General features: G+C 39.8%; 1 protein-coding gene across 2 annotated transcripts in view; it reads right to left on the bottom strand.

Moving 5' to 3' along the window:
* The window catches only part of Csmd1 (CUB and Sushi multiple domains 1), a 1,585,983-nt gene that overhangs the window by 81,696 nt on the left and 1,491,835 nt on the right, over window positions 1–12,452 (bottom strand). For both annotated transcript variants that reach the window (XM_060381443.1, XM_060381442.1), the window contains exons 48-49: window positions 6,117–6,263; window positions 3,174–3,362 (exon numbers count right to left, since the gene is read on the bottom strand). In XM_060381443.1, the coding sequence (XP_060237426.1) occupies window positions 3,174–3,362; window positions 6,117–6,263 (336 nt within the window). The remainder of the gene's footprint in view (window positions 1–3,173; window positions 3,363–6,116; window positions 6,264–12,452) is intronic.

The raw sequence follows: 12,452 nt of genomic DNA on the forward strand, positions 1-12,452 counted from the left end.
TTTAACTTCTTAAAGGTAAAGATCCTGAGCCGGGTGCAGCGGCACACATCTGCAATCCCAGGACTCTAGGAGACAGAGGTGCACCGATTTCTGTGAGTTCAAGGCCATCCTAGTCTAAAAAGTGAGTCCAGGACAGCCAAGGCTATACGGAAATCCTGTCTCAAAAAACAAAACAAAATAAAACGAACAAACAGACCAACCAACCAACTGACCTACCAACCAACCAACCAACCAACCAAACAAACAAACAAACAAGCAAAGATCCTGGTCCCTCAGGAAGAGGGCGGCTCTGGAAGCAGGCAGCGTTTGGAAGACTGAGGCCAGGGAGATAACTCATTCTGAGATATTCCCAGTCAGGTCTCTTTGGATAACATCATCGTTAGTTACTCATGTTCATACAGTTAAAGAGGAGCATAAGTAGAACCTCAGAAAACACCGCTCTCACCCACCTATTCCTTTGGCTCCCTCCACAGCCTTGAAGATACGATGAGGTAATTCTAACTCCATACAAGTTCATTGACATACACAGACTTTGAGCTAGTTAACTTGAGTTATATATATAATTTAAGTTATACATAAAATTTTTAAACAAATTAGAACTGAATATCTGCCATGACTTAGTAAAGGTATTTGCCTCATTAACTGCTCAAGGGCATTGTTGAACTCTCAAGGTCAAACTGTTATTCTGATAAGAGAAATAACTCCAATCAAAACCAGTCTGCTCTTCAGATTTGTCTATCTTCGAACAGACCATGATCTGACAACAGACAACAGTGCTTTATGCCTTAAAGGCTTGATTTTAAGAACAAAAGCTTAATTGTGCACAGTTTACGGGCAAGTTCATTTTTTCTGCTTTGTTGCTCATGGAAATGCTAGTAAACTGCAAGATAGAAAACAAACAGAGGCGACCCCTGTACCAAAGCTCCAGCTCACACAAGGCTGCAAGCATCAGCTTTCAAATAAACATCTGTGTAGGCCCTGCACTGCTTAATAGGGGCAGCTTGAAAGTGTGCTCTGTGATGCTCCCATTTAACTGCATCGCTGCGATAGTGCAGGAAATCTCAGCTCCCGTGCAGGCTGCTCCTCAAGATGAAGATGAGTGTATTGATAATGAAACAGCTGCTTGGCAGAGTTTCTTGCTCTGAGGCAGGAAATGAAGGCTGCAGGACAGGAGATATGCCTGGCTTTATCGGGGAGGATAAAAATCCAAGACAGCATTGCTGAGAGAAATCATTTAAAAGGTCAAGCTAAGAGAGAAAAACAACCCCCACTTCTCAGAAGCCCATAGACGACATCTGGCCTGGTGCTTTTGTCCTTTCCAGACTGTCAGGATGGAAGCTCTGTGAACTACTTGTTAAGGAAAAAACATCATGGAGCAGGAGGTGTGGATCCGGATCCTAGCCCTGCCATGTGGCGTCTCAGGGTCCCAAGTGTGCCTGGATCCAGTGCCCTGTGAACCCCCTTCCAGCCCCAACAACACTAGCTACCTTCATATTACATTGGAAAGTATAATCTTCATCAGTGCTTAAGCCTTTCAGTATTCTGAAAGCCAAATACCAAAACTCCAATTTTACAGAGAAGGAGAAGTATAAGGTCAGTAAATGTTCCCTTGACACCGAGGAACTCAGACTTCCCCACCTGACTCCTCATTTGAGAAATGTTCTTACCAACATACTGAATTCATTAAGACCACGATCATAACAAAGCCAATGAAAACAGCAAAGACCAAAAGATTCTGGTACTACATAAATCATCTTAAGAGAATTACAAGAGTTCAAATACTGTCCTGCAAAGTCACAAATGTGTTGCCAAGTGGACAAGCACCCAGCTGAGTGGCCTCAGTGCCCCTTTAGAAACCAACAGCCATGAAACATTCAAATCAAGTATGCATATTTTGTTTTGTTTTGTTTTTTGTTGTTTTAATCAAAGTAGCCTTCTTTGGAAGAAAACCTTCAGAACTCCTAATAGCACACACTACTGGGAGCTACCTTATTGTTTATCTTACATTAAAGAAGAATTTCTGAAGGTGAAAACATAAAGCAAGGAAAGGTACTGAAAATGGTGATGTGATTAAAGACATACAGACACGTGAATCTATTATTCTCTCATATAGCGGTTGCAGAAAATCGAACAGCTCATGTAAAAGGAAAATGAGGCAGCTGATTTCAAGATCCATTCATAACTTATTACTGATTTTCAGAGCCTGAGCCACTTTATCATGAATATAAACCTCACAGAACTAAACTATGAAAAATTTGCCACCTCAAACTCTTAAGCATAAATTAAAATGCTTTACAGGAAAGCTTAGTTTGTATGCATCTGATAGATGAAATTTTAAAAATGAAATAAAAAATCAACATTAATAAGCCCTTGATTAAAATGACCAAAAAAATAAAAAAGAAGCAAACATTGTGGCTCAAAGAAAAATGAGGAAGTGAGGTTATTTTGATAAGGTATATTTTGAAATAATACAATGATCAGGAAAAGTTTGGAATTTTGAATCTTAATGGGGTGATACCTCTTATAAAATTCAAGATAGAGAGCATGTTATGATCAGAATAACTGTAGCCACAGCCTAGGGACTGCCTGTTCATTCTTTGATTTAGACAGTGCAGATGCACGGAGACTTCTGCAAATGTTAGAAATGTTTGTGTTATCAATGGGAAGCAGGTTTACCGTTCTAAACCTACTGTGATAGTAAGGCTCAGCTGTCTGTTTGACTGGATTTATAGTCCCAAGGAGACTCACACTGTCTGTGTGGGCAAGAGCACTTACAGAGAGGATGAACATAGGGAGGAAGACCCACCCTGAATATGAGTGGTCCCTCTCTCATGATTTGGAAACCCATACTGAACAAAAGGGGCAATGGCAAAGCCAGTATTCCTTTTTCTTAGCACCCTTTCCAGGGATGTGAGAAAACAGCCTTGACCTCTCACCATCAGAGCCTAGGACCACTGTACCATTCTGCTGGGATGAACCGTTCCCTTGAACCATGAACCAAAATAAGTCTTTTTCTCCTAATTTGCTTTTAGTTGGGTATTTGTTACACCAACGAACAAAGGAACAACTACATCAATGTTTGTTTCTCATCAACTCTCATGCACACTCTCTGAAGAAAAATTAAAGTCAGAACAATGAATGGCAACCCTGGTTGGATGGAAGCCATCTCTTACCCTGGCAAAGTGGTGCCACTGAGTCCCACTGGTACACGCCCATTGGGTTCCGCCTGCAGGTTGCATTGTTGTGGCCAATCATTCGATATCCAGGTTTGCAGAAGTAATGTACCTTGCTCCCCACTGCCCCTGTCGTCTTATTTAAAATGCCTCCATTCTTGAGTGGCGAGGTGAGGCTGCAGTAAGGAGCTAGAGCAGGAAAACATGCAAGCAGTTTACAAACCAACATGGGACAGAGGAGTAACAAAACAAACAAAAACAAGTTTTTAAAAGCTGGTGAATGAGCAGAAAGCACAATCTTCTCAAAGAAGCACCTAAGAGCCCCACGGTGCTTCCTTGGGAAGCACTAGGACAGGCTGCTGTGATTCAACAGTAGGCAGGATGTGATGATAGCCCGGCCAGGACGTGGCAGATCTTTAGAGTGGGCTCCCCACAGGCACCCTCAGGCTGCCACTCACAAAGACAAGGCTAAGAAGTGATGCAGCATTGCTCAGGGGACCACCTTTGCAACCAAAAACATTCTCTACAAGAAAGGAATGATTTAAAAAAGGAAGAAGAAAAAAGAAAACACTTATTGAACTTTTTTTTTTTCAATCGAGGACATGAAGTTTTGTAGAGTGGCCTGATGGATTGTGCTATTATACAGACATGAAACTTCTTGTGAAATACATGAGATTTGCTCAGTTTTTGCTCAAATATAGAAAACATAGAACTTCGTGTTTTAAAACTCCATAGTAGCATAAGTATCCCCTCTGTTGGGAGATAATTTTAAACTTCAGGTGGCTATCAGTGTTGTTTTCTTTATATTAACTCTATTTTTTATGTGTATGTGTGTTTTGCCTGCATGTATGTCTGTGTAACACAAGTGTGATTGGTATACTTGGGGGGCCGGAAGAGAAGGTCGTATGTTTTGGAAGTAGACTTGCCAATGCTGGGAAGCCACCATGGAGGTGCTGGGAAACAAATCTGGGTCCTCTCAGCAAGCGCCGTTAGTCGCTGCAGCTTCCAAGTATCAGCTTGTTAAACTATGTGTTTATTTATTGTATTGTTATGGCCATGTGCCTGAGCGTATTATGTATGAGCATTACCTGCACGCAGGAGCCCTCAGTCATCAGAGACTAGGAACTAGAGTTACTAGTTACTAGTTTTCAAAGCAGCTGTGAGCCTAGAGAATCCTGGCAACCAAACCTGTGTCATTTGCAAGAGCTGAAAGTACTCTTACCCACCGAGCCATCGCTCCACCCAACAGCTGTTAGCTTTCAAGTCACCATCTTCCACATAAGGAAGGCAAAGTTTGGGTGGTGGGAAGGTCCTACATCCTATTTACATATTTAGTGAAACATGATTATTTTGTCTTTACAAGTCTGTTTTACTATATTATGAAACGCCATGAATGCCTGTGTATAAGTGAAGGTAACAAAGCAGTGAACATTCAGTGCTGGAAACTCCAGTTTCTTTTCTGAACAACCCACTGCCCCATCCCATAGCTCAAAGCCCAGGCATGAGCCGATCCACAGCATGTGTGTCAGGCAAATGCAATGTGCAAATGTGCAGGATGTGATCATGTGGACCACATATTATGGGCTGGATCACACTAGCCTGCCTCTTGATGAACTCCTAACAGACATCAGAGTCTCTGAATTTTAAGGGGAAATATCTGTGCATGTATATTACACAGATCATAAGTATGTGTGTTTGTGTGTACATATGACACATTCATGCAGACTTCTGTAAGAACATAACATCTCATGGCCTCCTACGTGATGTGTTTTAATAAGGAAAAACTATTGTCCCATGTATGGAAAGGTATGCCTTGGAAGTTAGTGTTTGAAGATTTTCAGGTGTTTCTTGTCAGTGAGATACTAAAAAAAAAAAACCACCACATATGAAACAGGATATATTCTGTTCATCATGCCTTCCTCTGCACTAACAACCTTTGCACATGTCAATATAGTTAAACCGGCTCAAAAGTCTGATCACCCACTCTTCATAACAAGGGTATGAATCCAGTTCCTGCTCAGATACTGTGACGTGGGCCTGAGGATACCTTTATCACATTTTCAGGGGAAGAATGTCAAAATTCCCTGCCCATTGCCCCCACTCCACACCTCCTGCTCACTGCCCTCACACCACACCCATTGTCTCCACACCACAGGTTTCAAAGCTGGGCTGCTGGTGAGGTTGTCTAATCTCTTTCAGTCAGAAAGGCTAGAATCTTCCAGCCAACAACACCCACCTTGTCCCTGAGGCTGACCTCCACCCTGAAAACAGGCATCACCAATGGGAGTAAAAAGCCCTTCAGAACACTCTGCATCTAATTGCTGGATGGGATCTTTTCAAGGAAGACAGATCTCAGGACTATTCCTCTTACTGCTGACTGGGAGGAGCATAGAGGGTTGTGCGTCATACCTCAACTGCTCCCAGAAATTGAGTCCTCCTATGCTCTCATGGGGTAACAGAAACAAGGGTGTGGGTCAGATCACATTGAAGACTGTACATGGGCGCTTAAAGTTTCATTAATGTACTGGGAGATTTAATTAATTTAACATAGATTATAACTTAGAAAATGATTAAAAATATGGAGAGAGAACAAATAACTCAGATTTTGATATGGAAGTACACATATATGTATGCCAAATGTAGGCTTATAATGTAAATGTTCCTACAAAATATAGACTAGTATAAAAGGTTTATGCATATATAAAGATAAATAAATATATAGAAGGCAATATAGTGACATGCTAGGGACAATAGTAATTTCTGTTTATACCATTTATGGCACTATAATCAACTCTCACTCCAACTAACTCCCCTCTGTGTTCTTTCTCTTGCTGGTCATTTTAACAGTTAGAAGTCAGATTTACACTGTGACCTAAATCTACTGTTCATGAAGACATGGAACACTAAAAGCCTTTTCAGTTGATGTCCAAGCCCTATATTCACCTGCATAGCGAATCTTGAATCCTCTCTTGCTGGTCGCATGGTCTGTGGACCAGCGGAGGTACAGATGGTTGCTCCTGCTGGTAAAATTCGACTGTTCAGTGTGATTTCCACTCAAGACCACTAACAGAGGACTTTGCCCAGAAGGACCTAAAGAAACCAGAAAAACAAAGCCTTCAGATGTGAGTGCCTATAAAATGCAGATCATTCCTAGCAGATGATTAAATATGCTTCCAAAGTAAGCAAAAAAATTCAAATAAAAATAACAACAAGTACATTCCACAATAGTAAAAGAACCAGGGGAAAAGGGAGGGAGACTCAAGTGCATAAGTTACTAATGGCATACTATGGAAATTAATAAAAATACATCAGTTAAACAGTAGCATTTGAAAATGTGAACATCATTTTTTATTACAACTTATAACATATTGCAGGTATGGAAAACCAGAAGCTTGCTCACAATGTCATAGGTGTATAAGTTAAGTCAATCATGCTAGGGAGCAACTTGGTGATTTATAGTAAATTTGAAATTTTTCGTGCATCAATTCTAGCAAATAGATACAATAGTTACTTACATAGCAAATACATTCCAATATTATTGCTCATGACAAACTTTGCACCAAAACTCTAAGTGCTGGAAATATCATGAGGATAAATCAAATTTATAGGATATCTAAATTAATAACGTACATATATGTATATTTACATAGATAAATTCCAGAGTAGCATATGGATGTCTAAAAGTACCCATTTGTAGATAAGTGTCATAGTAATTAAAAAAAATACAAATGTGTACAATATAAAAAATGTTTATGCAGAGAGAGAGAGTGGATGGGTTGGTGGAGGAGTAGATGTATTGATAGATTATGAGTGGAGGAATGGGTGAGTAGAGAGATGAAGAATTAATTATTGAAACATTCATAACAACATCTTTCTTTAGGATACAAGTGTCCACATTAGAACTAGGAGGGGATTATGTATCTGCAGACATTCTAAATGACTCTCTTCTTCCATAAAGAAGCAAAGATTCAGAAAATATGAAAATAATCTAAAAGTTTTCATTGACATATACCTTATGCTATATATTTGAATGTTTTCAAAATTTTTATACAGCAGAGTTATTAAATGCCCAGCATCTTATGACTGTATCTTCATATCACTTGGATGAGAAATTATTTTGTAGACACAGGAGCTCCCTTTCTGTTAGTGGATGTAACAATATTTCATTGTCTTAAAAATCATTACTGGCTTTTCTACATTTCACAAGTTCACTCATGGAAAAATTATAAGAGAATGGGAGAATAATCCTCCTGTGGCTATTTGTAATGTCAGTTTATCAGGGCAAGGGATACCCCTCCCCTTAGAGTCACACATAGAATTTCCATTCATGGAATCTCCTGAAAATCACAGCTTCACTTTATCTTACTCCCAAATCACCTTGGGGGTCTTACTCCAGATTAAATTGTGTAATACTTTGCTGTACTCTGCACAAACATACATTAAATTCCTGCTTTCAATAACTCAGAAAGGGACTGCCCCTGGATATATGCTCTTTACAGAGAGAGCTAAATTGAAATGAATATGCAGGGGTGGGCCCTGACTCCAGCCTGAATGGTGGAAGTGATCATAACTCAAAATCTTCGACCTAAAATATGCCCTGCTTACAAGATGTATAGGGATAAAGATAGAGCAGTGATTGAGGAATTGGCCAACCAATGACTGGCCCAACCTGAGACCCACCCCATGGTAGAGAGACAACCCCTGACACAACCATCTCCTGATACTCTGCTATGCCAGCAGACAGGATCCTAGCATAACTGTCCTCTGAGAGGCTCCACCCAGTGGATCAAAACAGATGCTGACACCCACACCCAACCATTAGTCGAAATTTGGGGAGCCTTGGGAAAGCATGTAGGGGCAGGGAGCATAGAAGGACTTGGATAGGACAAGAACTCTACAAGAAGAACAACACAGTCAACTACCTAGGCTTATGGAGGCATACAGGACTGAATCACCAAGCAAAGAGCAGGCATGGACAGCACTTAGGCCTCTGGCATATATGAAACTGGGCAGCTTAATGTTTACATGGATGCTCTATCAAGTAGAGCAGAGGCTGTGTTTGACATAGACTCTATGGCCTGCTTTTAGATCACTTTTCCCTTGATGGGCTACCTTGTCTAGCCTCAGTGGAAGAGGATGCACGTAGGCCTGGTGTGACTGGAGGTACCAGGCTGTATAAGTCAAAGTGGAGAGGGAGGGAAGAGAGGAGACCCTCTTTTGAGGAGAAAAGGGAGAAGGAGAAAGAGGGTTGGAGGGTGGGAATGGGAGGAGAGGAGGGATGGGCTGCATTCAAGATATAAATGAATAAATAAATAAATTTAATTAATAAAATAACCCACAGATATACAGAGAACAACCATGTGTTGACCATGGGAAGAGGGCACATCTACAGGCCATGGAGAAGCTCCAAGATACCAGCTTCACCATAGTTAAACTTTGGAATCTCAGTCTCCAAGTCAGAGAAAATATTCTCTGTTCTGTACACTGGCAGAGACTTGGACACCTCAATTGCAAGATTTCAGGAGATAAAACAACAAAGTAAGAACAGGTGTGGAAGTTGGTGTGGAGAAACCCTAGAAATTATTCTTTTTATGAAAGATGGTCCCCAAAGACTATCTGTGAAGTGTCCTGCCTACTCTCCATAAAAAGGTGATGCCAATTTATGTGGAAGATGGCAGAATACGAGAGGTGTGAGGTCTTCTCATAGCTGCTAAAACAATCATGTACCCTCTGAAAAATATGCAACCAGGGAATTAATTATCCTGGGCTTGTCATACTTTAATGCAATTTTTAATGTCTGAATATAAGATTGCATTTTCAAGAGATGCTACTCTCCTGTCAAATCTTTGACTATTCTTCATCTGCTCTCTGTCTAAAGTATAGTGTTTAGGTCTTTCTTGAAACACCCATCTCTACCTAGCATGTATTAAAAAATAGCCTAGATGCTTCTGGTTCTGATCTCAAGTGGAACAGTGTTGAGTGTCCGTGTGATGTGGTCTGAGAATGGCTGCTGTATGCTATGAGGGGAGTTTTGGCAAATTCCAAAGTCATAACATGAATTTCATTCCCACAGGGCTGCTCTATTTCCTGGGACCAGAAACATGCAGCTCACTCCAAGTGCCAACTTCTGGGCCTGCTCTATTTCCTGGATGGGTAACTACCAGGGAAAAGCAGGTGAGCTCCACTCCCCCAAATCCTGACCTGCTAGAAACCAGGTGCAGAGGCTTGCAGGCATAGTCTGCCTCCGATCGTCTACACCTAAATCTCCCCCAAAGGCATGCCACGTATGGGGCCTGCCCCCATTTCACAGGGCTGGGTAACTGCCACATCTTCATCTGCATTCTCAGAGACCAGCAACCAGTAGGAAACAGCAGCTATCAAGAAGCAGCAGCAATCAGGGAAGAGGAGAGACAAACACCCATCAGGATCCAACAGTATCCACTGCCCCATAACCTGGTCCCCATCTCCTCCTGAAGTCCTAGAGACTGGCATCCATCAGAGACTATAAGTTCTACCTGCATCACCAGAGATCTGCTATCACTTGGGAAAGCCAGAGGACTGCTACCATCTGAGATCACCAGCTAATCCTACAATCCTAGAGACCAACTACCATCAGACACCACCAGGTTTGCTAACACCAGGGACAACCAAATGGCTAGAGGATAGCATTAAACAACAGCAACAACACACAGGGTCATATGTCACCACTGGAAAACAATTATTCTACTACAGCAAGCCCTAGAGATACATACCTGAAGCACAAGAATATGATCTCAAATTCATGACTATGAATATGATAGATGCCTTGAAAGAGGAAAATAAATCCCTCAAAGAAATACAGAAAAATACAGTCAAACAGGTGAAAGAACTGAATAACCCCTTAAAGAAATACAGGAAAATACAATCAAATGTGAGAAGGAAATGAATAAAACTGATCAAGACTTAAAAATGGAGACAGAAGCAGTAAATTAAACACAAGGTGAGGCAATCCTGGAGTTGTAAAACCCAGGGAAGAGAACAGGAACTACAGACACAATCATCACCAACAGAATATAAGAGATGGAAGGGAGAATCTAAGGTGTAGAAGATACAAGATTGAATAAATTGATACATCTGTCAAGGAAAATGTTAAGTCTAAAAAGTTCCTGACACAAACCATCCAAGAAATCTGGGACTCTGAAAAGACCAAACTTATGAATACTTGAAATAGAAGAAGGAGAACACTCTTAGCTCCAAAGCTCAGAAAATATTTTCAACAAAATCATAGAAGAAACCTTCCCCAACCTAAAGAAAGAGATGGTTATAAACACAAAAAAGCTTACAGACCACCAATTAGATCAGAACAGAAAAGAAAATCTTCCCATCATATAATAATCAGAACAATAAATATACAGAACAAAGAACGTATATAAAAAGCTTCAAGGGAAAAAGGCCAAGTAACATATAATGGTAGGCCTATCAGAATTATACCTGACTTCTCAAAAGAAACTCAAAAGCCAGGATGGCCTGGGCAGATATCTTACAGACACTAAGAGACCATAGATGTCAGCCCCAACTACTATACCCAGCAAAACGTGTAATCACCATAAAAGGATATTCCATGATAAAAATAAATTTAAAAAGTACCTAACCACAAATCCAGTCCTACAGAGCATACTAGAAATAAAACCCCAACCAAAGGAGGCTAACTACACCCAGGAAAATATAGAAATAAATAACCCCACATCAACAAAACCAAAAGAAAGGAAGCACACACACACACACACACACACACACACACACACACACACAAGCACACACTACCAACAACAACATCAAAATAACAGTCATTAATATCTCTCAATATCAATGCTCTCAACTACCCCCCCAAAAAAAAGACACAGGCTAACAGAATGAATATGGAAACAGGATTCATCAATCTGCTGCATTCAAGAAACACACCTCAGCAATAAATATATACATTACCCCAGAGTAAAGGACTGAAGAAAGGTTTTCCAAGCAAACACACACAAGAAGCAAGCTAGAGTAGCCATTGTAATATCTAACAAAATACACTTCCGACAAAAAATAATAAAAAGAGATAGGGAAGGACACTTAATACTCATCAAAGAAAAAAATCCATTAAGATGATATCTCATTTCTGAACATATATGCTCCAAATGCAAGGGCAAACACATTTGTAAAAGAAATATTACTAAAGTTTAAATCACACATTAAACCTCACACATTAATTGTGGGAGACTTCAATATCCCACTCTCACCAATGGATAGATCATCAAAAGACAAACTAAATGGAGAAATAATGAAATTAACAGACTTCATGAATCAACGGACCTAACAGATATGTACAAAGCATTTCTCCCAAACACAAAAGAATTACATTATTCTCAGCACTTCATGGAACCCTCCCAATATTTGATTATATACTAGGTCATAACGTAAGCTTCAACAGATACAAAAAGATTGAAATAACTTCTTGTATGTCATCCACCATGTATTAAAGCTGGAACTCAGCAACAACAGAAATAACAAAAAGCTCATTAACACATGGAACGCGAACAACTCTCTACTCAATGAAAACTGGGTTATGGACGAAACAAAGAAAGAAATTTAATAACTTTCTAGAATTCAATGAAAATGAAGGCACAACATACCCTAACTTATGGGACACATTGAAAGTAATGCTAAGGGAAAAATTAATAGCACTAAATGCCCTAATAAAGAAATTGGAGAGTTCTCATACTAGCAATTTTAAAACACACCTAAAAACTCTAGAACAACAACAACAAAATCAAACACAGGCAAGAGAAGGCAGGAAATAATCAAACACAGGACTGAAATCAATAACTTAAAAACAAAGAGTACAATATAAGGAATTAATGAAACCAAGAGATGATTTTTGAGAAAATTAACAAGGTAGACTAGCCAAACTAACCAAATGGTAGATAGTATCCAAATTAACAAAATCAGAAATGAAAAGGGAGACATAACAACAGACCCTGAGGAAATCAAAGGAATCATTAATCTTACTTCAATTTGTATTCTTCAAAATTAAAAAGCCTAAAGGAAATGGATGGTTTTCTCAATAGATTTCACTAACAAATCTAAACCAAAGCTAAATAAAGATCAGGTAATCAGTTTAAACTGTCCTATAACCCCTAAGGAAATAGAAGCAGTCATTCAAAGTTTCCCAAACAAAAAAGCCCAGGGCCAAGTGGTTTTAGCTCAGAATTCTACCAGACTTTCAAAGAAGATCTAATACAAATACTCCTCAAGCTA

The sequence above is a fragment of the Meriones unguiculatus genome, chromosome 4 (assembly GCF_030254825.1).
Source record: "Meriones unguiculatus strain TT.TT164.6M chromosome 4, Bangor_MerUng_6.1, whole genome shotgun sequence".
Taxonomy (NCBI): domain Eukaryota; kingdom Metazoa; phylum Chordata; class Mammalia; order Rodentia; family Muridae; genus Meriones; species Meriones unguiculatus.